This window comes from Archocentrus centrarchus, chromosome 8 (assembly GCF_007364275.1).
Source record: "Archocentrus centrarchus isolate MPI-CPG fArcCen1 chromosome 8, fArcCen1, whole genome shotgun sequence".
In the NCBI taxonomy this organism is placed as follows: Eukaryota; Metazoa; Chordata; class Actinopteri; order Cichliformes; family Cichlidae; genus Archocentrus; species Archocentrus centrarchus.
Genome location: NC_044353.1, coordinates 25822299 through 25850258, shown reverse-complemented (window position 1 = coordinate 25850258; position 27960 = coordinate 25822299). Strand labels below are relative to the sequence as shown.

General features: G+C 43.2%; 1 protein-coding gene across 1 annotated transcript in view; it reads right to left on the bottom strand.

Moving 5' to 3' along the window:
* The window catches only part of srcin1a (SRC kinase signaling inhibitor 1a), an 83002-nt gene that overhangs the window by 41119 nt on the left and 13923 nt on the right, over window positions 1-27960 (bottom strand). The window contains exons 2-3 of the mRNA XM_030735303.1: window positions 8340-8369; window positions 7078-7439 (exon numbers count right to left, since the gene is read on the bottom strand). Coding sequence (XP_030591163.1) covers window positions 7078-7439; window positions 8340-8369 — 392 coding nt within the window. The remainder of the gene's footprint in view (window positions 1-7077; window positions 7440-8339; window positions 8370-27960) is intronic.

Here is a 27960-nt window from a genome sequence, read left to right as displayed (position 1 = left end):
GTGAAGGGGAGGAAATGAAAAGAGTGAAATCGAATCAAGCAGCAACCCACTCTGTAGTTGCGACGTTGGCCTCTCTCCCAGACTTCACCACCACAGGCAAGCAAGCGCGCTGCCTCCCGCTTGCTCTCTCCCGTCTCATCCACTCCCAATCCACCGGCTGTGCTCATTTCATCAGAACCTCAAAACCTCACCTGCTTATTTTCACCGGTGCATGCTAGATTTCTCATCTGTCCATTCGCCCTTCCTGCTGCTGAAAAGGTGCTTGCACTTTGGCAGAGGCCTCTGGAAATGAGCTTTCTATAAAGCCGTAATTACCCCACTGTCAAATCCAGGCCAATCCACTAATGGCCCCAAAATACCTCAAACTGACATGAAATTTTTTTAAAAAAGATTGTGTGAAGTTCATGAATTTTAATTCTAATCCAAACTCTTATTCTTGTTCTTATTCTTATCTGCAGGCAATTTTCAGTCCATTCAGTCTCCCTTCTCCAGAACACACATTAGTCTCCTGGTAGAAGAATATAAAAAAAAAAAAGTGACAGGCAAGTTTTGATTTATGATAGTTGGTGGTTTTTCATTACCTGCCTTCCATTCTAATACAGTCTCAACAAAAGCCTAGATTATTTCTGTAAACACGGGCATCAGTGCCAGTGATTACTACCTTATTGCAGCCCAAGCTTTCACTTAATATTCCTTCATTCTTTTTCAGCTAATGTGCTTCTGTCACTCTGTTTCTTTCTTTCTTTGTTTTTCTTTTTGTATTGAGGTGCAACTGTTTGCTTGGCCTTCATACAGAATGAAATGCTATAATTAAATTAATACAAAGAGGTAAAGCTTCCTGGCCAAGAAGGCAGCAGCTATAGCTGTCTCCCCATTTACACTATATTGCCAAAGTATTGACTCACCCATTGAAATCATTGAATTCAATCACTTCCATGGCCACAGGTGTATAAAGTCAAGCACCTAGGCATGCAGGCTGCTTCTATAAACATATGTGAAAGAATGGGTCGCTCTCAGGAGCTCAGTGAATTCCAGCGTGGTACCGTGATAGGATGCCACCTGTGCAACAAGTCCAGTCATGAAATTTCCTCCCTGCTAAATATTTCACAGTCAACTGTTAGTGACATTTTAACAAAGTGGGAATGACAGCAACTCAGCCGCAAAGTGGAAGGCCACATAAAATCACAGAGCGAGGTCAGCAGCTGCTGAGGCACATAGCGTGCAGGGGTCACCATCTTTCTGCAGAGTCAATCGCTACAGACCTCCAAACTTCATGTGGCCTTCAGATCAGCTCAAGAACAGTGCGTAGAGAGCTTCATGGAACGGATTTCCATGGCTGAGCAGCTTCATCCAAGCCTTACATCACCAAACATAACGCAAAGCGCTGGATGTACTGTAGTGGTGTAAAGCACACCACCCAGTATACTCTAGACCAGCCATCACCAATAGGCGGACCTCGGTCCGGATCCGGACCGAAATGATGTCTCAAGCGGACCCGAACCTAATACCAAAACAGAAATAACCACTTAATTAAAATCTTGTTGAGCGCTTTCTGGTTTACTGGCGCAGTTTTTACAGTCCTTACGTAGTAGCAAAGCGTCCAAGGAAACCCACTGACCAATTGCATGCGAGTTTAGCTATACCACATGATACCACCAAGCTTTGTTCCTGCCGGCTGGTAAACTTTGTAACAAACAGGGTTATTATAGTTAACGAAAACGAACTAAATAATGAAAACTAAAACTGAAAAAAAACATTTTCATTAACTGAAATAAATAAAATCTATAATTAAAAGCAAAAAACAGTATTGTGAGTTTACAAAACTAACTAAAAGTAAGAGAAATTATAGATAAAATGACCTTTGTTTTGGTAATTTTATTAAAAAAACCCTTGTGGATTCATATGAAATCATTTTTTTTTCGCTCTACAAGTTTAAGCTGGGAGCGCCATCGGGCAACTGTGTGCACGCATGTGCGTGCTCACCGCATCGGTCCGCAAAGTAATGGCAGCGGTCTGCCGAGAAACCGCACTGATCCTTCAACGTAACCTGACGTGCGCCTCGGGAGAAATCGAACTACATGTCGGGTCCACACAGCCCACAAGGTTGTGATTAACCTGTTCAGTCCTTGATCGTTTCTGGCTACTTTTTTGCTGCAGTGTTTGAATAATAATCAAAGCATCAATATAAGGACTCACAAATGTCACCAAATTCCTGGAGGGAGACTGCTGGAATTATCGGAATGGATGAAGAAAGTGGACAAACACGGACAAATATGTTTGCAGCCAAAAAACTGAGCACAAAGAGCGAGGACAATAAAAGTCCCAGCACCGCATATAAAACACCAACACGCGACCGCAAGGTAATTAACACACACAATCCAGCTACACAAGCGTAAATGGTTGGCCACTTAAGTAGGTTGTGTACAGAGGCTGCAAAGCTAGCTCTCCGAGCAGCTCCAAAACAGAAGCAGCTTCATGTGGTGAGAACATCAGGATGCAGCTGGATTTGAGCTTTGACTCCTTCAAAGAGTTCAGTTTGTTTTTGTACAGCATTCGCTGTGTTCTGATGTTTTACCCCAGGTGTTCTGCACTGATGCTGAAGTTTGTTGGAGAGTTTATTCAGTTTTGGAGTTCATGTTTTTCTTGTTAATGTTCATGTGTTTCCTTAATATTACACACATTTAACACGTAATGCTGCTATTTTGTGAACAGTTGGTTGTTGAATGCAATTTTTTAAACGGTATCTTTTGTTGAGTTGTTATTACTCAATAGTCACTCTTGCACCTGACAAAGTATGAAAAACTAAAACTGACGAAAACGAAACTAAAACTAAGCATGAAACCAAATATAAAAACTAATGCTCTGAAAACTAACAAAGCCTATATATATATATATATATCACATTAAATAGTTGGACTTCCAGACCTTGGCCTCATGAAATTTTGTCTGACTGGACCTCTTTAAATTTTATTTGAATACCCCTGCTCTAGACTCTACACTGCAGTATACTCTGCAGTGGCAGGGGCCCAGTGGGTAGGCACTCGCCTTGTTGCAGTGGAGACGTGTTCTCTGGAGTGACGATTCACTTTTCTCCGTCTGGGTTTGGCAGATATTGCACCAATGAATATTATTTCAAAAAAAATAAATGTTGCACATTAGGTTCTAGTTGTGTAAGAAATATTGCACAGTGGATTTTGGCTGTAAACTTGACTGGCTTGCACAGAGTCCTGACCTCAACCTGACAGAACACCTTTGGGTTGAATTAGAGCGGAGACTGCAAGCCAGACCTTCTCGTCCAACATCAGTGTCTGACCTCAAAAATGCACTTCTGGAAGAATGGTCAAAAATTCCCATAAACACTCCTAAACCTTGTGAAAGCCTTCCAGAAGAGCTGAAAATGTTATAGCTGCAAAGGGTGGGCCAGTGGACTGGGTAGAAAACTCTGACATGAAAATGCATTTCCAAAATAGAAAACTAAATACTAAAATCTTCAAATCTCAGTTAAAGCACTGCATGCCATTTTGTTAAAAATAATTTTATTCTCTTAGTAGTTTTGCTAATAAGGAGTGGAGCTGTTCTAAGTATAATTTTAAATGTGTATGACAGGCTCACTGGCTCTGAGACAAGTGGGACACAAAATTATATGGAGCATAATCTCTACCCACGCTTCTTTTCCCCCCATAGAATATAGATTTCTACCAGCATATGTCAAAGCAGTTATTACAGAAGATGTGATGTGATGCTGAGGAAAATTCATGTCCCCTACCAAACTGTTCTGCCTTATAATGTTGCTGTCCATGGAAAACCACTTATCTCCAAAGTCCACAGGATTAAAATGATCAATTATTGGTTGATAATTGAGAAAAAACTGTTTGGGTAATTTAAAAAGTTAAAAAATTTCACAGGAACACACTGGATTTGTAAATCATCAATTCATCAACTAAAAGTAGACTTTTAGTTAGAGATGGAAGGTCAGTGGTAAAGTGGGTCACTTTTGGGGATAGGCCAATACACAAGCCTTCAGGGCTGGACTTAAGCTGACCTTAAATACCTGATCATGAGTCCATCATTTGTTAATTGTAGCCACTGAATTTTGTCCTTGACAATCTGTCAAAGTGACAGCAGCTCAGGGGCGCCGCCAGTGCATCATAAATAATTGCTGTTCATTTGTTCCGACAACCTTAATGATTTTATTTTCCCACAAAACTGAATGACTCTCAGGCTTGGCTTTAATGGTGCAGAAGTGATTTGTGGTCTTGTGTGTCTGTCTTTTCCCAGTGTTTCTCTGTTTGTTGCTTTAATGAGGCTAACTCACACTTCTCGGGTAAAGCAAACACATTCATTGCTCTTTAACTGTTGCTCTGCCGACAGCTACTGATTTGCTCAACTTGGATTTCCGACTTCCAAATACTCAAATGTGAGAGAGCAAACTGGAGAGGGCTTATTTCAGTGTAGATTATTTCTCTTTAACAGTTCTCCATCCAGCCTGCCAACATCTTCTGTGAAGAAATTGTATTCAGCACCTTAGCCTATACTGCCAGTCATTATCACACTAACTCATTCAGCCATAATCCCAGATGATAGAGTAACTCTTGACTGTAGCTCTGCTACTTAGCTCAAATCTACATTGTGTCATTTTTTTAACCTCCACTTGAATTAAATAGGCTGCAAGCCCCACTTACACAATATTACTGATGGATGTTTGAACTTGGGGCTGAAGGGCTGAATGCATTCCTCACTGTAAAGTTAAGGCATTCATCTATATATTTACACATAGGTTTGTGTTTGTGCACTCACTGGGGTTAACCACAGAAATCTAATAGAAGGACGTAGTCTCACAGAGTGGAGCGCTGCATTACCTGACCTGCATGTAAAGCAGCCTGCACTCGCTCCACCCCTCCTCCACCTCTGTCTCTTTCTCATGTCGTCATCTTCTCTTCCCCCTCCAGCCACCCCCCTCCCAATATCAACCATTCTTACGCTTTCTCCCTCAATCCTCCTCCAGTCCAGTTTGGTGTCTAAACAGTCTCTCGCTGCCTCTATTTTAAAAACACACAGTCAAACAGACACACTGCTGTGAGCAGCTTATACATCAGCTTTCATCTAGCCTGCCTTGTGAGCACATGCACACGTTCTCTACAACAACCACAACAAGCACAACAGGTATGGAATCTAATCCCAGCTAGCACATCCCCTCTGCCCACCACCCTCCTAGAAACACATAAACACACAAACTCTCTACAGCAGCCACCAGTTTCCAGTCCCATCTCACCTGCAGTGCACCTGTGCCTGTCCACCACTCCAGTCATCCCAGGCTGTTCGTCAGGTACAGTGAATCCTCATCGCGCTTTCGCCTGTCTCTCCCTCCCCGTGCTTCTCTTAACCCACCTCCCTCTCTTTCACTCAATCTCCTTCTCTCGCTGTCTCGCTCTACAGTTGCACATGCGGCGGAAACTCTTTATTTAATTCATTACAACACCAGCAGATTAACTCTTTCGCAGATGGGTGGTTGGATCCTGCTGGTGCTGGCTAATTGAGCAGTGGGGCTGCTTGACTGGCTGCTGTGCTCCTCTCCAGCTCCTCCCCTCCCACCCCCTTCCTTGCTTGTCCATGCGCTGCAAAACCACGAGATGACAAGAAATCCTGGGCTCTGCTGCTTCCCCCTCTGCTCCCTGAAAATGCCTTGTCACCTCTGGATCTGTCCACTCCACACTACACTGAGGAAAAAAAAAAATACCAACCTTGTGCTCTTTATTCCTCTGTCTTTTCTGCCTTCACTATTGTACAATTTATCCTTCTCTACACAACCTGACCTTTGCAACGCGATATCCCCACCTACCATATATGGGAGAGGTTGCCACGGCAACTATGGACTCCACCTGTCGTTTACCCACCCTCCCCTCTTGCTCATTCACTCCATCACTCTCTTTGATTCTTTCCCCTCACCCCTGATGTGCTTTTCTTGTCACATCATTACACTAAATTTACCCCTTTTTAACACAGCAGCCGTACTGGCCCACTGAGAGCATGTTTCTGTGCAGCACAGTACAGTTATGTGCATGTGCGTGAGTTAGAAAAGAGAACCGTGCAGAGAGCCTTGAAACTGGTAAAAGCATAAAATATATTTGGAGAAGGCAAAACAACTGATTAAAAGGGAAAGCAGTGGAGAAAGATTACCTCCATGTGTTCACTAAACGGCATTAGCATATGTGCATTCAATATGTTTTAGTGTGCCTTCCCACACCTCAGCAGACCCCCTGCTCTGTTGTGAACCCCTCTTCAGAAGGTGGCGCCATGCTGAGCAGCATCCTGTTGCAGCACCTCCAGTTGGGTTCTTTGATCTTTGTTATTTTTTTTTTTTAAATCAGGGTTTTTCCAGATTTCGGGGATAAATAAAAGACATGTCTCATCTTTAACCACCCCTCGATGTAAAGTTTTGAACGTTTTTCCAGGAGAGAAACAATGCAACCTAAGAAACCTCTCTCATGTCTTTTCCATCTGGCACAGTGTCAATCTTGTGTGTTCATTTCACTTTTGATGCCATCAGCAAGTGACTTCTTGTTACCTAACAATCCATGTGGCTCGTCGTAGGTAATGAGGCTTATTGTGTCTACAGATACCGTCATTTTTCTGTTGACGTCACCCACTGAGAAAACAGAAATATGGGTGCCATAAATGGAGCAAAGCCTGCAAGGTGGTTCAAGGCAAGCAGCTCGAGCCGCGGTATGTCATACAAGCATAACATGACTCACTCTCCTCCTGTCGTATACCAAACACACTGCCCCCATTTGGCAGTGTGCATTTAATCTTCACAATTTCCCATCACTCCCTCTGACTGCTGCTGCAGCCCTGCACCCACCTGTTGGCTCCCCTATACCCAAATTTCTATGCATATGATATTTGGGGAGAAAAGATGGTCTTTGAGCTTAAATGCCAAATTCTAGTTGTATTCTGCTGCTGTAATAAATTAGTCATTTCAAGCTTGAGTTGTCTTTAGGAAATATCTCTGGAAATGACAATAAAGTGAAAAACAGTAACAGACACAAGCACATCAACTAATAAATGAATATTAATTACTTGTTCTCGTGCAGAGCGCTCTGATGTGCCCCTCATGCTGGCGTGGGAGGGTGAGGGCGATGGTGGGTTGTGGTGGGGGCTGTGGTGTGGATGCTGCAGCTGCTGCTGCTGCTGCTGCTGCTGCTGCTGGTACTTGCTCTTCAGGTGATCCATGAAGGCGTCCCTCTTGCGTTCCATGTCAGCTTTGTGCAGGTTGGTCAGGGCCTCCAGGCTCTGCGCAGCACTGACAGTGTGGCGGTGCTCAGATGTATGTACCAGACCAACATTGGAGAAGCGCCGAGCATTATTCCCCAGCGTCCGGTATTCCCGTGGATATTCCAGGTCATCTCTCGAGATCATGTGACCGCCAACACGCTCGGGATCTAAGAGATGAGGACAGGAGAGGAAAGAGAGAATAAAGGAAAGGAAGGAAGAAAGAAAGGGTGGAAAGTGTGCAGGAGAGAGGTGAATCATCACCCACACAAGCATGCAGACAGATTTTAGGGTGGAGACGTACATACGCACAGCAGGCACACATAGGTGGAAACAAATGAAGCAGAGAAGGAGAGTGGAAATATAAGGTACAGAGGGGACAGAGTGTGAGAGAGAGAGAGAGAGAGCGAGAGAGAGAAATGGGATGGGATGTTAGACTATTTGCCACCAGGACGGAGCGGTTCCTTGCAGAATTATTGATTTCAAATGCTGAGGGAAGAAAAATGAGAAAAGTAAAATGCTTCTGCAGTAGATCAAAGGAAGAGGCTCAAACTGAATTTGTTTTGCTAGATATTCCGTTGTGATATGCCTGCTTGTCATCTTAAGTGGCTTTCATTGTTTTCTTGAGAAACAGTGAAAAAAAACACTGAAAATTGAAGTGATCAAAAGTCACAAGGGAACATGAAGCTGCACCCTTTTCATTTCTGTCACTATTTTGTCCTTCCTCACCAGCTCCTGTCCATCTGTGTCAGCATCGCCTCCATCCCTTAACCCCCTCTGACATTTTCTCTACATATTCTCAATGTCTCTGCTGAAAGGTACTGATCCTGCTGTCCATTTTTAAGGAGGTGCTTCAAACTGACAGCCCTTGGCCTTTGTCAGCGTTCTGACAGACAACACAGCCCAGGGTGAAAGAAAAGGAAAGGAGACAGCTGGAAGGGGACAATATGGTTACACACACACACACACACACACACACATTACAGACACACACAAAATATGTGACTTGAATAATGAATCAACTTAAAGTGTGATAAAAAGAGTAGAGAACCTTTTGTCCGGTAAGTTACCTTGCTTAGGAAAACAGGCCCCAGCGTTGGCTAGAAGAGAAACATGCCAAGGGTTAATATGTGTGTTTTGGACAGATGTGCAACCAAACACAGCAGAACACATGACCATCAGAAAAGGGCTATCGAGAAATGATAGCACTTCCTTTGAATTACAATATATTAATGCATTATATATGCATTATAATGTATTAATAAGGGTTCACATATGGAGAAATGGTTTTCTATGAATGCTAATAGCGTCTGACAGAAGCCTGCAGAATGGCGAATGTCAAGAATTGTACACAGAAATAATGTTTCCTGAAACCACAACACATTTCATCAAGCATAACCAAACACTAAACATCACTAAACATTTTTCAACTTAATAATAAAAATAATACTATTTAAACTAAAAGCATCAAAAGTGCTGAGGCTTAATAGGGCTGAATGAAGTGCACCATATGTACATTAAATTCTCATCAGCAACATTAGGACGAGCTGAGCGAGCGAGCAGCGGAGAGAGGCTCCTCGGGGCAGAAGCAACAAATGGACTGTTAATGAACGCAGAGGCGAGGAGAAAGCTGGCCAGATGGAGGCTCCAACGCTCTCTGGTGGAGAAACCTTAACGCAGAAGAAGTCTGTGTGAACCCATTTTCTTACTCTCTTCCTTCTCTAAAAGATCCCGCACTTACGTGTGAAATGCAGTTTCAACACCCTGCCCTAACACCCCACACCTTAAGAAGTGCTGATAAACTGAACAGGCAAAAGACTAAATGGACTGACCTCCCAGCTAATAGCATTAGCATTGAGCTCTCCGCTGCACACCAAGGCTGACGGCCGTACTCGTTTGGCCCCTTCTCAGCCTCCCAGATCTCTGGTTTACACCTCATTAGGCTGGAGCTTATTGTGCATCAGCTAACAAGGACCTGACTCAAGGGCCCCATTACAATGCTTGGCAAAGCTGTGTGTATGTAGTATGGCTTATTATGTGACTGAGCAGCCGCGACGACAGTGAAAAGCTGAGTACACTACGCTGCCTATAGACAGGCATAAAGCTGTGAAGAGAACATCCAAATGGCCTATGCACACATGTTTTTAGCTTGGAAATTAAGTTTAAAAAGTAAAATCCTCCTTTGCTAGGCTTGTTTTCAGGTCTGATCATCGAGAATCCGGAAGGATTTTTGTCAGCCTAGTCCACCATGAAGGAGTGTCCTTAAGGGAAACAACAAGGTGAGTGCAGAAAAGTTTTCTATCCTTAAAATTACTTTCCTTCAACAGATGTCAGATAATCGGAAATGCCTTAAAATCAGGTCTACATTCAGGCCAATATGGTATGTGGCTGTGCATTTGTTTTAATAAGATTTTATGTCATAACATAAGTTAAATGGCTTGCAAACATCTGCCAGAATGAATGACTCAGTATCTTTTTGTAACATTGGTTTCAAATGCAATCCGCAAACTTCCCAAACTGCAATTTGTGGATATATTTTTGCAAAGCCGTTCACAAAGTCCTCCATCTTAAACACAGCATGAGTAAAAATTGTGTGGGCAGGAGTGTAAGAATAGAAAATGGGAACAGGTTATTCATCTTTACTTTCGTCATTCTCAGCCAATATATTTCCACATAAGCTGGCAGACAATAACCCTGACAGCCAAAACAATCTGTGAAAGCCCACGCAATGGCAGCATCATTTAAACATACATTAAAAAAAAGGAGATTTTTTTTAAAAACAGGGTGGCGGTGGATTCCTGGTGTACACCGTATAACAAGAAAGCACTTTCTGACATAAAGTCTGGGTCTGTAGCGGGCCAAATTGCAACTACAAACAGCCTCCAGAAAAAGTTGCAGGATGTTGGTCAGCTAAATAATAGAAGACTTGAATGACAACGGGAGCCTGCAATGAGAACTGATAAGATCTGTGAACCCAATGAGGCCTGAGCTGCACTGCCAAGATAGAGGGCACAGTCAAGTGCATTAACCTGTCTAAATAAAAAGAGCCTGCTGCGGCAGGCACTGAGAGATAACACAAGACAGACACAGGCGAAGAAATTACAATCCTAGAAAAACAGATACTATAACACAGGCCAAAAACCCCAACAAAAAAACCCCCAAACTTCTAACAACAAATGCAGCCTGATTACGCAGTCCAAATCCACTGATATTTCTCTGAGTTTATGCAAAATGCATGAAGTCTGAAACCACCTTCCATCAGTGAAGATTTGTCTACAAATTAAAGATTATGCATAAAAAGATGTTTGTTTTTTAATCAGGGACTTATAGCAGTCCCCCCCCCCCCCCCCCCCCCCCCCCCCACACACACACACACACACACACAATCCTGCTTAACTTTTCTCATCTACCATTAAATGCAGGCAATTTCAGTTACTGACAAGGTATTTGCCAACTCACCCACAAAAGCTATCAATAGACACACACACACGCACACACACACAACATTAATCTGCATAACAACAGCCAAATTCTGGACTGCATACTTCCATAAGGAAAATGTGTTTTTACAGCCACCCACTGAACTGGAGTTTCAGCTCAGGAGGAGAAGGTACTACTCATCATATGCAGAGACATATGGTATGAAGAATCAGGAAAAGGGGTTTGGATTTGCTTTCTGCTGGATTTGGAAGAGGCAGCCAGTGCAGCTTTATATTTTAGGGATGTTAAACATGTGGGTCAGAGAGAGTAGGGGGGGGTGTACAAGAGGCTTCGAGTCACACAGCATGATAAGAGAGCTACAAGGTGCGAATAAACATAGCTCTGGATTCTTTAATAGCTAAATCTAATTTCACAGGTAGTTCAAACACTTGGGTTTGTATATATTGTGCCATATGCAGCTGCAATTGAACACCACTGAATAAGTATTATTTGGAAGGATATAAATATGAATGTACATTCTCTTGACATAAAAAAAAGTTTTATAAATAGAAAGGAAGGTGTATTACCTGAGCAGCATGGTCCCTGTAGTTGATATACAGTATATTAGGGATGCAACAGCTTCCTAATTAAAGCTTTCCTCCATTAAACAATAATGATTTGGTCTGCACAATTTCGGAAAAAAAAAAAAGAAAAATAACGGTTATAATTTCCAACAGTTGAAGGGGATATTTTTATATCTTGAGACTGCAGTGCTTTTATAAAACCAGCACTCAAGAAGCTGTGATGCGATCATCTGGCTAAACAAATTAATTAGTAACTGACTAACTGATTATTGTCTACTTATTTAGGTGGTAAAAAGTGGCAGACAGAATTCTGCTTTTGCCTGTGAAATGTGAAATGCTTAAAGTATGCACTATGTTCCAAGTCACTTGCTGTCCCAACACACTGGCACACGCAGTACAGGGTTTTTACTGGTGGTTTTTGAATTGTCTCGACTGTGCATTGTCAGACAGCAGGAAGCAGATGTGGCAAGAGGGAATAAATTAACAAAAGAGTAGCAATAGCTAGGAATAATTCAGTCATCTCTACTAATTAGCCCTCTGGCCCTGTTGTACCTGTCAAAAAAAATTTTTTGTAAAGGGAAACGTCTTTGGATTGCTTTCATTTGTATTGTTGTATTTTAAAGTAAGTTTCTTTGATAGTGCAATGTCCTCCCAATACAGAGGGGAAGCAAGGCGAGCTCTTCCCTGTAATACACAACCTAATTTACTCCTAGCAAAGCAAGGCTCCTTGTGGGATGCTGGTTGTGGCAGCACAGACCGGTTGATTAGTAAACCTGAGAAAAATTGGGGGGAGATGTAAAATTAAGCAGAAGTAGGTGAAAACGGCAAATTGCAAATCTGGCTCATCTGTTAAGACTAAAGGCAAAAGGAAATACGCAATGCCTAAAGCTGCTCCCAATTTTAACTCACTGAGCTCCAGTGGGAACACTTAAAACAAACAACCAGAAGGAAAGAGGGGCATGCCAGGATTATCTATAACCTTACAAAAAACCAACAACCAGGACATGATAAAGCCTGCAGGTCACAACACGAGAGGAAGCTGCATCTCCACAAGAAATAAGTCTCAATCAGACTACAGTAAGCTGCATTATCCAAGGCCAAAAAAGGGTAGTTAAAAATCATATAAGGTTAAACCACAGTAAAATCCAGTGACTATTGATTCTGCAAAGGGAACTCTTGTGATGGCGACTGCAAACTGTAGGACACTTTGAAATTTACAGCAGCTGATGTATATAAAGGCAGCCATTTGGATTTCATTGAAAAATAAAAAAAACTGAACTTGTAAAAAGAACTTTTGTTTCTATCGCGTGTCTTCCTCTCTCACTGGTCGTGCCTGCTATACACTTAAAGCAATCAGGCACACACACACACACACACACACACACACACACACACACACACACACACACACACACACACACACACACACACACACATATAACCCAGCAGACATGTGCTCTTCACTTTTTTTCTCTCCATTAAGGTAATCTCTGAAAGCTCAGACGCACTGCTGTGCCAGGAGAGGAGAGTTAAAAGGGGTGAAAATGACAGCTGGGCAGAGAGAGCAAGCCATCAGGAGAAGGTCAGCCTGCCTGTCTGAGCTGCTCGATGGAATAACAGGCCGAGGCAATCATAAGGCTCCAGACAGCCTCACATATAACTGACAGAGACAACTGTAATCTGTTGCTCCACACGAGGTGATGGGGGGACGCCCTCTTGATCATTAAAACACGTACAATACAAAGTGGCACGCCCATCTTTTCACCTATTGCTCTCCTCTGTCTATATTATCTGTGCCTCTCTCCCACCCTCAAACCTTGCTGGCTCTAACTTGTTTCTGTGGGCAACACTTGGGAATACTACAGAGGTAGCCAAGTTAAAAAATGCAGCAAAACACCTGTTAATACACAAAGGCACACAATCAAGCAATTAGAGCATGCTACGGCTCCTCTGAAACATCTCTGGGGCCGCCTGTAGCTCCAAACGACAAATGTGCGTGTAGTCAACTGGAGGATAAATGCGAGCGATGGATACAAGTGTGACAAAGATATTCAGGAAGGGGAGGAGAGACTTGGGGAGAAACAGGTGGAGGTAGCTAGCATATTGCACTTCTTTGTTTCACTTATCATTCTGGTGAAAGCTGGCTGTCTTTTTTTTTTTTTTTTTTTTTTCCCCAGAAATAACAGCAGTCCAGCAGCATGTGAGAAAGCCTCTTAATTACAGCCTGTTGTTGAACCAGGTCAGGCAGCATGCTACTGCCACTGGGTGTGAAGGAGACACTGCAAACACAATACATTACTTCAGTCCTGCTACATTTGCTTCACTGGGGAGCTCTACAATAGGTTACCAGATGGAGACAGGCAGGCGTAATAGAGTTAAGAGAGGGCTGATGAAAAATGTGTTTGGAGAGAAATACTTCAAAGATTTGCAACTTCTCTGACAGCTGTGCCTAACATCGGATTTCCACAAGGCAGAACACTCTGCAAAGCCTCGCTTTAATGTGTTTGAGTGTTTTAGATCATTTACAACAGACAAATTCACAACAGCAATTTCAAGTAAATCCATCATACAATAAAAGTCTGGTTGCAGTTACACAGTGTGATTTCAAGTATGATTTAAAGTGTGTACGTCACCAAAATCATCCTTAAACTTCTCCTTACAGGCCAGACAGTTTTAAGACTGTAGGACCTTAATAACATTAAATAAAAATAAATACTGGACTGTATAAAAAAAGAGACATTTTGGAGATCTTTCCTCATCTTTATCAGACCAGAGTGTGATTAGACAAGCCAGCAAAAAACGACATATTTTACTTCCACTTACTCAAAACAGTAAATTAAAGAGTAAATAGCAGCCCTATCCCAATGAGTCCAATAACCACTGACTGTTATTGAACCTGTTATAAAAATCCCCAGTTGCACGACTGCCAAATGAAGCAAAACAAATCCTACAACCATTTTAGTCATAGCAGTACGAGGCTGCCTCTTTATTGAATGTGCCACACTCAGTAACCTTTGAAGGGTCCAAAACAGCAGAGATGAAATATAGATAGATATTAAAACTAAGGAGCAAATATAATTGGTAATATTATTGTAACCCGGTTAGAAAATGTGTTTGGTTTGGTTTAAAAGCGATTGTTCAAATCCAGTTAATATTAAATGTTTCAGTTAAAAACTGTTATTTATGTAATGAAAGGTTTAAATACATTTAATACTGTAATTTGTTTGTTTGGTTATCTTTTAAAAATGTGAAGTGTGACAAAGAACTGTTTGAACCAGCATTTATGGGGTTAATGCGTGAGTAAGAGAGGGCAGAGGGAGTGTCAAGAGTAAGAGAGGGAGAGAGAAGGAGAGGAGCTAAGAACGAGGGTGTCGGAACAGGACGGAAGCGAGTTTTAAGGCTAAGTACACAGAAGCGGGGATTCTTGTGTTTCTTGTGGGACTGTCTGCTCGACAATCTGTCGTTAGAGCACAAGTTCTTCCTGTTGCGAGGACGAGAGGGATGGCCAATTCTTCTGTCAAAGACTGTGTATGACTGTGGCCCGTATGCTAATGTTAGCCCGAGCGTTAGCGCGTGTGCTACGGCTAAGCTAACGAGCTTGATAGCAGTGAGTCAGCACACTACAAGTGTACAGACTGTTTGCGTATAGTTGGACTAACCCAGTGGAACTGTGCGAGAGGGGAAAGACTGTTTTCAGCCCGGGAATGGAGTAAATACCCTGCTCGAGGATTGACAGAGCCTCATCTGTACCTGTTCTGGAAGCGAGGTGAGCGAGGAGACGGTGGACTCTGCTGTGCCGGTGAGGTGAGAAGGATCTGCTTCAGAGCAATTACCTGACTTTTGGATTACAGACCAGCAACCAAAATACTAAGGTACCACTCATTTATTTTGGCTCATTAACGAGTGAAACGGCCATTGTGTTTTGGGCCTCCACGTACACTAGCCACGAACCAGGCCTGCAACGTTTTATTTGGTTTTAAGTAATTTTGAGTTTGCCGGCTTTAGGTGTGTGTGTGTGTGTATGTGGGTCCACATATGATATTGGTTGTGACTTTATACAAAGGGGTTCGAGTCAGTTAAATGTTGAAGACCGTTTAATGTAATTGTATTTGTTTTTTCTATCTTTTGATCAAAACTAATAGTTTTAAGTAAATCTGTTCATATTGTTTCTTAAAACTTGAGTGCCGTGAGTTTGTTTATAGCTTATAGATAAATAGAAACCATTTCATCTGAAAAGTGTGTTTACAGGTTTTTTGATTAAAACTCTTGGAGAGACAGAAACCCTTAAAGGTGAGTTTTAAAAAGTGTGTTTCGAAATGTTTTATTGGTACTGTGTAACCTAAATCCAAGGCTTAAATTGACACTGACTTAATCAGGGTTAAAACATAGTGAATATAGCATAAGAACCCAAAAGCCCTACCCCTATTAATATTTCTATTTACGGGGAGCGCTACATAAAATGGAGGCACCGCTGGGATAAGTCTTGGATTTCTCAGCTAAACTAAGTCTAAGCTAAATTGCAAAGCTCACTTACAGATATTTATAAAATGGATAAAACTGAATTAGTGTCAGAGCTAAAGAGCTGGTGCCGTGGTGAGGGTGTCGATGAGACTCATGCGCTGATGACCTTCGTCCCAGAAGAAGTGGAGATCAGTGTCATTGAAGAAACCCTTCAAACTATCAAGTCACTTGGACGGGTGCGTGTCCGTGGGAGGAACTTTTGTGCTAGACTAAATTGTCGGATGGTCTTGTGCGAGAGTAGAGAGACTATTAAGGAAGGGAGTGTTCCTCCTGAAGTGGTCCCTAGTGATGGTGGAGAGGCATGGCCTATTATCATCATAAGAGAAGTGGAGGCAGCTGCTGATACGTTTAATAGTAAACTAAAGGGCTTGCTGCAGGCTGAAGGAAAAACAATGGAGGACCTAAAATCCTTATTCCCTAGTGCATCCCCGCCCACAAGCGCCACTGAATCTATCCTTCGTGTTGTTGGTGATTTGTTGGAGAAGACCACAAAACCAGCTGATGGTGGGAGCTATTGCCGACTACGCATGTTCTCAGGAGCTCTGCCAACCCCGCCAGGTGAGGAACCGTTTGACCATTGGCTAGAGCAAGCATGGATTATGGTGGAGGAGTCCGAGTGCTCTGACAGGGAGAAAAGACGCAGGCTGATGGGAAGCCTAAAAGGGCCCGCGCTAGAAATCATAAAAGCAGTGCGGCATGCCAACCCCGATGCCACCCCAAAAGAGTGTTTGGATGCCCTTGAAAGTGCGTTTGGAAGTGCGGAGTCTGGGGATGATCTCTATTTTGCCTTCCGATTGATGCAACAGCAACAAGGAGAGAAATTATCAGATTTCCTCAAACGTTTAGAGCGGCTACTAGCTAAGGTGATTCAAAAAGGAGGCCTCCCTGCTAGCGACATGGATAAAGCACGACTTGAGCAACTGCTAAGGGGTGCTATTGCCTCAGACTTAATGCTGATCCAGCTGCGATTGAGAGAAAGGAAAAAAGCACCACCAAACTTTCTGCAGCTTCTGACTGAGATTCGCACTGAAGAGGAGTACGAAGCATCCAGAAAGAAGCTCAGCACCTCAGTACACCAAGTACAGGCTAATCTTGAAGTGGACACAAAGCAAACTGAGATTCAGAAATTAAAGGCTGAAATCAAAGAACTTAAGTCAATGTTTGCATCAGTAGCAACCAAACCAGTTCACGTCAGAGATGAGTACACAGAGGCTACACCTGTAAGTACATCTTTTGGTCCAGAGAACAGGCCCAATGCGGAGCTGAATGCCTTAAAAAAACAAGTGAGACGATTGAAACAGAAAGCTAACAACAAGAAGTCAGAACATCCTGCTTTAGTTTCAGCCATGGAGATTTCTGGACCTGCTACACATGCTCAGAAAACACAGTCGAAAAGGTCAGAGGATAATTTCTGCTATCGCTGTGGAGAAAATGGACATTTTGCTACAAAGTGTCGAAACCCTGAAAATCAGGCCAAGGTCATCAAAAAGCTAATCCACGCTTTAAAGGTGACAAAAGGGAAAGGCGACATCCCCATTAGTGAAGTTAACTGTGGGGCAAAGGAAAGTGCTGTTACCACACTACAGCAGGTGGACATTCCTGAAGGTCTGATTGGCCCACCCAGTATAGTGCCTGTAAAAGTAAATGGAAATTCCTGTGATGCCTTGCTAGATAGTGGCTCTCAAGTCACCATCATCTTTGAGTCTTGGTATCAAACTCACCTGTCTGATGTCCCAATTCACCCAGTATCTGGTCTAGCCCTGTGGGGGCTAAGTGAATCAACACTCAGCTATCCTTACCGTGGGTATGTGGTGGTTGATTTCGAATATCCAGCAAAAATTTCTGGAGCCGACCAGACTGTTACAGTTCTTGCTCTTATTTGCCCCCAGCCTCGAACTGCAGATCAGACTCCTGTTATTGTGGGGACCAATGCCAGTCACATCAGACGTCTTGTGCAGCAATGCAGGGACAATGGCATTGACATCACCCAGACATTGGGCATACAAGTATCTTGTAAAGACACAGAGCTAATACTTCCTGGTATGGCCACAGTCCTTGAAGTGGAGGATGATGTTGGCTGTGTGACGTGGCAAGGCCCTGGCCCACTGACTCTGCCCCCTGGTGGAGACTGCAGAGCAGTCTGCAAAGTCGAGTACAAGCACCACATCGACCATGAAATCCTGATGGTTGACGCCTCTCCTGAAGCGCCACTCCCAGGCGGTGTACTACTTCAGCCTATGGTAGTGCCTAGCGAGGAAGTGAACATTAACCATTTTAGGATCTGGGTTCGGAATGAGTCCTTGACTGAGACAGTCCTACCCGTGGGAACCGTCATTGGACATATGTATCTGACAGATGAAGTCACTTCTCTCACTCCTTCCAAGTCAGCTGCCACAGAGTTTGACGCTGATCTGATCAACTTCGGAGACTCACCTGTGTCGGAGGAGTGGAAGGAGAGACTCCGGCAAAAGTTATCGACAAGGTCCCAGGTGTTCTCTCTAAATGAGCTTGATGTTGGACTAGCAAAGGGAGTAGAGCACACAATCCGGATGTCAGATCCACGGCCGTTCAGGGAGCGCTCACGTCGCCTAGCTCCAGCTGACATAGAAGATGTGAGAAAGCACCTCCGAGAACTGCTGCGTGCTGGCATCATAAAAGAGTCCCGTAGCCCTTATGCATCTCCGATCGTGATTGTTCGCAAAAAGAATGGAGCCATACGGATGTGTATCGACTACCGGTTGTTGAACAGCCGAACCATCCCCGATCAGTACACAACACCTTGCATAGATGATGTGCTGGACTCAATGAACGGGAGCAAATGGTTCTCTGTACTTGATCTAAGGAGTGGCTATTACCAAATAGCAATGGCTGAGGAAGACAAGGAAAAGACGGCATTCATCTGCCCACTGGGGTTCTTCCAGTTTGAGCGGATGCCACAAGGGATAACCGGAGCCCCAGCCACCTTCCAACGTTTGATGGAGAAGGCGGTGGGTGACATGAATCTGCTTGAGGTCCTCGTCTACCTTGATGACCTGATTGTATTTGGCAGAACGTTGGAAGAGCATGAGGAGAGACTCCTGAAAGTTCTGGATCGTCTGGCAGAAGTTGGACTGAAGATCTCAGTCGACAAATGCCAGTTCTGCCAGCCAAAGGTAAAATACCTTGGACACATTGTATCGGCTGATGGTGTATCGCCTGACCCAGCCAAAATAGAAGCAGTTACAAACTGGCCACCGCCTACTCACCTGAAAGCTCTCCAATCTTTCTTAGGGTTCTGTGGCTATTACCGACGATTCATAGCCAACTACGCAGCCATCGTCAGGCCGTTGTCAGACCTAACCAAAGGCTATGCCCCAACCCAGATGGGCAAGAAGCAAGACAAAGCTCATACCAAGACTTACCTTAAGACGTCTGAGCCATTTGGCGACAGGTGGGATCAGTCTTGCACAGAGGCATTCCACAAGATTATTTTCTGCCTCACTCATGCACCGGTCTTGGCTTTTGCAGATCCCAACAAGCCGTACATCTTGCATGTAGATGCCAGCTTAAAAGGGCTTGGAGCAGTTCTCTATCAGGAGCACAGAGAGGGTCTGAGGCCTGTGGCTTTCGCCAGTAGGAAGCTTACGTCATCAGAGAAGAACTACCCCCATTCACCAGTTGGAGTTTCTGTCCCTTAAGTGGGCTGTCGTGGATAAATTCCATGATTATTTGTATGGGGCCAAGTTCACGGTACGTACAGACAACAACCCCCTCACGTACATACTCTCAACAGCAAAGCTCAGTGCGGTAGGGCACAGATGGCTCTCTGCCTTATCCACCTATGACTTTGAGGTACAGTACCGACCAGGCAGACACAACATAGATGCCGATCTGCTCTCAAGGAACATGCCTGATGAGAGTGCTGAGGATTGGGAGACCATACCTCAGACTGGTGTGAAGTCCATCTGCAAACGAATCTGCATCCATGGGACTACCAGCAATCCGACAAGATATGTGGACCAGTTGGGAGCCTCTCCTGATTGTGTTCCAGACATATACGCTTTCCCAATGCACCTGGAGTTGCAATCACTAGGACAAATGTCAAAGCAGGAGCTGATAAAAGCTCAGGAAGAGGATGAAGTCATGAGATCTGTCATCCAAGCAGTAAAAGGTGGCAAATGGTCTAAGGAGAATGACTCCAGTCCAGAACGGTCTTTTTTCAAAAAAGAGATGGGGAAACTGATGATGAAAGATGGGTTACTCCACCGATTAAGTAAACGATCTTCTGGAGAAGAACTCATTCAACTCGTTTTACCAAGGGAGTTCAGAGGAGTTGTGCTGAAGGCCACTCATGATGATCTTGGACACCTTGGTATAGACAGAACTACAGACCTGCTGAGGACCAGGTTTTTCTGGCCTAAACTAGCACATGATGTTGAACAGTACATAAAGAACTGCGGAGAGTGCATCACTCGAAAGACCCCAAGTCATCGAGCAGCACCATTACATCATATCACGAGCAGTGGACCAATGGACCTGGTATGCATTGACTTCCTGTCCTTGGAACCAGATTCCGCAGGCATAAGCAATGTATTAGTAGTGACTGACCACTTTACACGCTATGCTCAAGCTTTCCCAAGCAGGAATCAAAAAGCACAGACAGTGGCGAAGATCCTAGTGGACAAATACTTCATACATTATGGCCTACCAGCAAGAATACATTCCGATCAGGGAAGAGATTTTGAGAGTCAGTTAATCAAAGAGCTCTTGAACATGATGGGAATTCGGAAATCACGGACCACACCGTATCACCCTCAGGGAGACCCGCAGCCCGAGAGATTCAACAGAACTCTTCTATCCATGCTGGGAACCCTGGGCTCTGAGAAGAAACGGCAGTGGAGCAAACACATTGGGTACTTGGTTCACGCTTACAATAGTACCAAGTGTGATGCCACAGGCTACTCGCCCTATTTTTTAATGTTCGGCAGAGAAGCAAGACTTCCTGTAGACTTGTGCTTTGGAACCTCTCCCGATGGCAAAGCTGAGGGTGGCCATTCACGCTACGTGGCTAAGTTGAAAGATGACTTGCAGAGTGCTTACAAGCTTGCCTCTGAAGCTGCCTATAAGACACATGAAAGGAACAAAAGGCTGTGTGATAAAAGAGTGGGATTCCAGACACTGGATATCGGTGACCGTGTGTTGCTGAGAAATTTAGGATTGAAGGGGAAACATAAGCTGGAGAGTCGATGGAGTCCTATACCATATGTAGTGATGGGGAAGATGCCCAACCTACCAGTGTATAAAGTGAAACCTGAAGATGGAGGAGGACCAGTCAAGACCCTACATCGTGATCATCTCTTGCCGATTGGACAACGGGTGAGAATGCCGATGGGAGAGACTGAGGACGTTTCCCATGTCCAAACAACGACAAGACCTAAGACACACAGGAGATCAAAGAAAGCCTCGCCTGAAGCTCAGGAAATTCTTCAAAAGTTGCAGGAGAGTGAAGATTCCTCTTCAGATGTGGAGTATTATGGTCCTGAGAAACATTACAGTACTCTCCTGAGAGAAATCCTGCAAAAGGAAAGAGAAACTGCGAGACCATCAGACCCCATCCAGGATGACAGCTGGGAGGAGGAAACCCACAGCATGGATGAAGATGGCGATCAACATTCAGTTCCTGAGGAAGAAAGAGACCCAGAGTCTGATAACCCTTGCCACAGTGAAGCTCAAATTTCTAGCCCAGAAATGGTTAGCAAACCTGTAGCTCGTCCAAAAAGAACAGTGAAACCAGTCATCAGATTAACTTATGATGAGCCTGGTATGTCAAAAGACAAGCCGATCACCATAGTGCATAGAGGTGTTATCATTAAGATTGGCCAGAGCTAATTGAATGTAGCTAATGCACCCTTTACCTCGAGCTTATTTTAAAAGTTGAGTACATTTTGTTTGATGAGGACATCAAAACCATTTAGATGGGGGAGGGTGTAACCCGGTTAGAAAATGTGTTTGGTTTGGTTTAAAAGCGATTGTTCAAATCCAGTTAATATTAAATGTTTCAGTTAAAAACTGTTATTTATGTAATGAAAGGTTTAAATACATTTAATACTGTAATTTGTTTGTTTGGTTATCTTTTAAAAATGTGAAGTGTGACAAAGAACTGTTTGAACCAGCATTTATGGGGTTAATGCGTGAGTAAGAGAGGGCAGAGGGAGTGTCAAGAGTAAGAGAGGGAGAGAGAAGGAGAGGAGCTAAGAACGAGGGTGTCGGAACAGGACGGAAGCGAGTTTTAAGGCTAAGTACACAGAAGCGGGGATTCTTGTGTTTCTTGTGGGACTGTCTGCTCGACAATCTGTCGTTAGAGCACAAGTTCTTCCTGTTGCGAGGACGAGAGGGATGGCCAATTCTTCTGTCAAAGACTGTGTATGACTGTGGCCCGTATGCTAATGTTAGCCCGAGCGTTAGCGCGTGTGCTACGGCTAAGCTAACGAGCTTGATAGCAGTGAGTCAGCACACTACAAGTGTACAGACTGTTTGCGTATAGTTGGACTAACCCAGTGGAACTGTGCGAGAGGGGAAAGACTGTTTTCAGCCCGGGAATGGAGTAAATACCCTGCTCGAGGATTGACAGAGCCTCATCTGTACCTGTTCTGGAAGCGAGGTGAGCGAGGAGACGGTGGACTCTGCTGTGCCGGTGAGGTGAGAAGGATCTGCTTCAGAGCAATTACCTGACTTTTGGATTACAGACCAGCAACCAAAATACTAAGGTACCACTCATTTATTTTGGCTCATTAACGAGTGAAACGGCCATTGTGTTTTGGGCCTCCACGTACACTAGCCACGAACCAGGCCTGCAACGTTTTATTTGGTTTTAAGTAATTTTGAGTTTGCCGGCTTTAGGTGTGTGTGTGTGTGTATGTGGGTCCACATATGATATTGGTTGTGACTTTATACAAAGGGGTTCGAGTCAGTTAAATGTTGAAGACCGTTTAATGTAATTGTATTTGTTTTTTCTATCTTTTGATCAAAACTAATAGTTTTAAGTAAATCTGTTCATATTGTTTCTTAAAACTTGAGTGCCGTGAGTTTGTTTATAGCTTATAGATAAATAGAAACCATTTCATCTGAAAAGTGTGTTTACAGGTTTTTTGATTAAAACTCTTGGAGAGACAGAAACCCTTAAAGGTGAGTTTTAAAAAGTGTGTTTCGAAATGTTTTATTGGTACTGTGTAACCTAAATCCAAGGCTTAAATTGACACTGACTTAATCAGGGTTAAAACATAGTGAATATAGCATAAGAACCCAAAAGCCCTACCCCTATTAATATTTCTATTTACGGGGAGCGCTACATTATGGTCACAACTGGTCCAGGTTTAAACACACTACATATCTACTAGAACACCAAAAAACAAAAACAAAAAAAGCGAGGGCATTATATACTCTCAGTATGAATGATAGAGATGCCCGAGTCATAACATCTCAAAAAAAAATAAAAAAACTGCTGTTGACAATACAACCTCTGGCAGGGCAATGTGATAAGATTGGCTCATTGCCACACAAATTCACAAAGACACATACACATAGTGTATAGTGTACACAGAGCTGGGCCCAAACTGGAGAATGGTGTAGAAATCCCACCATTTAAAAGTATCTGCACTAGTCCATGCCATAAATGATTAAGCATTATTACAGTTAATCTGATACCTTATTGATCCCTGCTGGAAGTGTCTCTTCCTGACTGATCCTGCCCACACAGAAATCAGAGTACAGTTTCAGTAACAGAGCAGCAACTGGTGCTGGTAACTTCTTAAAAGTGTTTCTTCAGACATCAGGAGTGTGGACTTGAAAAGCTCAAATCCAGGTCTATTTATTTCCCACTGATTTAAGGGCAGTGTTAGTGTATTAGTGCAACCACAATGTACCCACTGTATGCAGAGCGAAACACGCTGGCGAGAAAACAACAGGAACTGTGCAGACCACATCTGGTTTGGGAGATAAGATGCTGTATGAACTTTTCTCTATCTTAATGCACTCTCTAAATTCAAAGTGGCACTTGAACAGTTAAATAGCAAACTGGACTTTTTGACTTATAATATCCCTCTAAAATAGCATGATGCAGTACACTGCTGAGCCTTTTAGCCAAGTGATAAAAGCAGCAACAAAACAAAGCATTAAAACAGCATCACCTGTGGCATGATCCAACTGTTTTTGCTTGTTTTCATGAAATGAATACAGTACACTAAACTCAGAAACCATGGATATCACAGCGTGGTGAATACTAAATATAGATTTTCTTGTAGGGATTTAAAACAATGAGCCTATTTTCCACAACTGGATGTTTTCTTTTCTTAAATGGAAAACCTGGGTGCCAATATAGTTCACTAGGTAGGAGCAGGCGACCCATATGCCATTAGGCTAGTCGAGAGGCCTGGATTTGAATCTGTCTCAAAGCCATTTATTGTACGTCTTCCCCTGGTCTCTCTCCCAGCTTTCCTGTCTTCTTGTTGCTGTTCAATCACAATAAACGCTGAAAAGCCCAAAAAAATAAGAAACCTGGTTCTCGGTTTGAACCTACTGGTTCGCTCAGAATCAGAATCAGAAGGTTTTTATTGCCATATGGGTGAACAGGTTCACAGCATTAGGAAATTGCTGCGGTACTTCGTGCTTACAGAAAAAAAAAAAAACAAAAAAAAAAAAAAACAAAAAACAAATAAGTATAAAAACTATAAGACAATATACAAGTATACAAATTGCAAATATACAGAGATATTAGAGCTTACAAAATATACAGTGCAGAGACTAATATTCCACTAATATGTACATCAGTGCAAACAGACATGTGCATAAACATAGGGTCATCAGCGTTTGTGGAGGGTGGTGGTAACAGTCTTAGGGTAATTGTTCATGAGTCCAACAGCAGAGGGGAAGAAACTGTTCTTATGGCGGGAGGTTCTGGTCCGTATGGACCGTAGCCTCCTGCCTGAGGGGAGAGGGTCAAAAAGTCTGTGCCCAGGGTGAGAGTGGTCGGCTGTGATCCGACCTGCACGCCCCAGTGTCCTGGAGGTGTACAGGTCCTGGAGAGATGGGAGGTTACAGCCAATCACCTTCTCAGCAGAGTGCACAACGCGCTGTAGTCTCTGTTTGTCCCTAGTGGTGGCTCCAGCGTACCACACAGTGATGGAGGAGGTGAGGATGGACTCAATGATGGCAGTATAGAACTGCACCATGGTCCTTGCTGGCAAGTTGAATTTCTTCAACTGCCGCAGGAAGTACATCCTCTGCTGGGCCTTTTGATGACAGAGGTGATGGTGGGCTCCCACTTGAGGTCCTGGGTGATGGTAGTTCCCAGGAAGCGAAAAGAGTCCACTGTGGTGATGGGGGTGTCAGTCAGGATGATGGAGGGTAGAGGGGCTGTGTGCTTCCTAAAGTCCACTATAATCTCCACTGTCTTCTGGGCGTTCAGTACCAGGTTATTGTGGCTGCACCAGGACACCAGACGTCCTGGACAGGCCTTTTTGTGTGGAATTTGTATGCTTTCCTACTACATGCACTGATTCTTGCCAAGTACTCTAGCTTCCTCACAGTGTCCAAAGAAAGGACTCCACATTAGGTGCACTTGGTGCTTCTAAATTGGCTGTAGGTGCAGCTGTGAGCATGAAATGTTGTCTGTCTCTCTGCATTAGCTCTGTGATGGACTGGTGATCGCTTCCCCTATGGCAGCTGGGATAGGCTCCTGAACTGGATCTGCAGCTAAGACGTTTATAAAGATAGAAATGAGAAAAAAAAAAATACATGCAGTGGTCTAATAAATAAAGTCAGAACAGCTTTTTGGATGTGAACAACCACCAAACAAAATAGAAAAAAGACCCAGGATGCAGCTCTTTGTTATAAAAGAGGAAGTTAATGTGGTTGCAGAGAAAGAAAGATATTTCAGGAGAGAGAAAGGGGACAGAGGCAGACCCATGAAAACTCCAGAGTTTCCTGAGGGCTTCAACATGACTGTTTATCATGCAAACAGGTCAACTCTGGCAGAGGCAAGTGGCTGAAAACGCTCATCCAACCAGAATCTGCCAGCTGAAACAGAAAACAAAAAGAAACAAAAAAAGGAGGTGTGCACGCTAAAAGCAGTCAAGCTGCTGCACTGCACGGCCATGCCTGAAGAACAGAGCGAGCTCTGGTTAAAAATTAAAAAGCGGGAACTGAAACACCGCTAGAGGTCACAGATAACAGAAGAACCCCCCGCGATGGCTGCCAATAACTCCGTATTAAATTCCTTAGGTCTAATGGGTCATTATCTGTCCCACCGGCCCTGTTTTATTAACAGAATGACATACTTGCACACACAGAGCCACACATCTGCATATCGAGATGCTTGCTGGAGTACTAATGCTGCAAAGCAGACCCAAACTATAACATGACTGATGGGGTGAAATCTGGTCGGGTAGCTTAGGCAGCAATGAAAATCTGAGGATATAAAAGGAAGATTTAAGAAGCCTTCTGTATCTGTGCTGATACCCTGAGTTTTTACATATTCATGAGATGAGCAGGGTTATTATGAAAGAGGGGCCAGCACCAGAAGAGAGAGGCAGTAAGAGAGCTTTAAACCTTTTTACAACTGTGCTTTTATGTGTCCTTGAGTTTCTGGCCTTATGCTCCTACTTTAGACAATGCTGACTGTAAAAAGTTATTAAAATATACACAAACACCAATATAATGATGGTTTTTTTATAATAACGAAGCAAGCAACTGATGAAATCACTAACAATGACCACCCAGCCCTGCTGCTCTACAAAGCTCTTTTTTAGTGCACCAGTTTTGTTATATGGCACACTATTTTCCTCTGGTATCAACTTTCACATTCTCCGTGTATCCTAGATGTAAAAATAAGCTTTTTTTTTTTTTGCGTGCACATTAGGGCCAAGAACTTAATATGATGTCTGAGTGGTAGCTCTGTCAGCTCCTCTTCCTGCTGCCAGCGGCCAAAACAATCTATTATTGCAGCTTTAAAGTGGAGCGCCACCCATATTACTCCTAAAAGTCTGTTTAAATGTCTGTGGGAGTACCGCTGAAAAACATCAGAGGGGGTCTAAAGATTACAACTTTAAAAAAATCTGAGGCTGAGGAGCTAGAAAGGCTATGTAAGCTTTTTTTAGTATTAACATGAACAGATCAAGCGGTTGGTGGTCTAGTTGCACTATACTGTAGGTAGTGTTCTACTGTATCAGTTTTGATGTTTCCTCCTTCATGGCAATATAGGAGAGCGAGGGTGGATTCACTGGGGTGCAGTCTTATGTAAATACACCTTTGTAATCTCTGAGGGACACACACACATGCACAATTAGCGATCAATCCTCTATCTCAACAATACGCTGCAAGTAGTCTGTGACATAGTAATTGCAAAAATATGTTTTTTTTTATAAAATACAGTACCAGTCAAAAGTTTGGACACACTCCAAGCTTTTCAGTGGCACTGTATAAGAAATAGGGGTAGAAATACACAGATTCTTAGAAATACATTCAAGCAGAACAACTGAATTTCTTGTTACTGTACTGACTGATGGTTCATTAAGTTTGCTCTGGACAGGTCAGCCTGCGTTTCTTTGTTCCACAGGCTGGAAGCATCCGGCCGATTTCAAAACATCCATCCGCAGGTATGTCAACACTCTCTGTAAGACACCTGAGGTGTCAAACTGAATCTGGGCAAAAGTGAGAGATGTGGAATGGCTCTTCAAAGATACCACAAGAACCAGCTTTCAACTTCTAAAATGCTCCTTTGGGTAAAACCAGCACGTACACAGTGAGAAGAGTTGTGAAATAAAAAGACAAGTAACATAAAAAAAAAAAAATGCTTGTACAGGATGAAGTGTTGAGGGTATTCTTTTCCTCAGGCGAGAAATCATCCTGCTTCTCTGCAGTGATCAGACAGGATGAATAACAATAAATTAAATAAATTACCAGATTGTCAAGAGCTCTTAAAAGGTAACAAAGAAAATGCATGCTGAGGTGAAAAAGACAAAGTAATTTATACTGTGACACTGCTTAAATAGAGCTAAAATACCTTTTCCAGTAACAATGAGTGTGATATTTTAATGAGTAACAGGTGACTAGCAACGCTAAAGACCGTATTTATTTATTTTCATTGAATAAACCCTATTCAATGACACATTCCACTGCCAAAGAGACACAG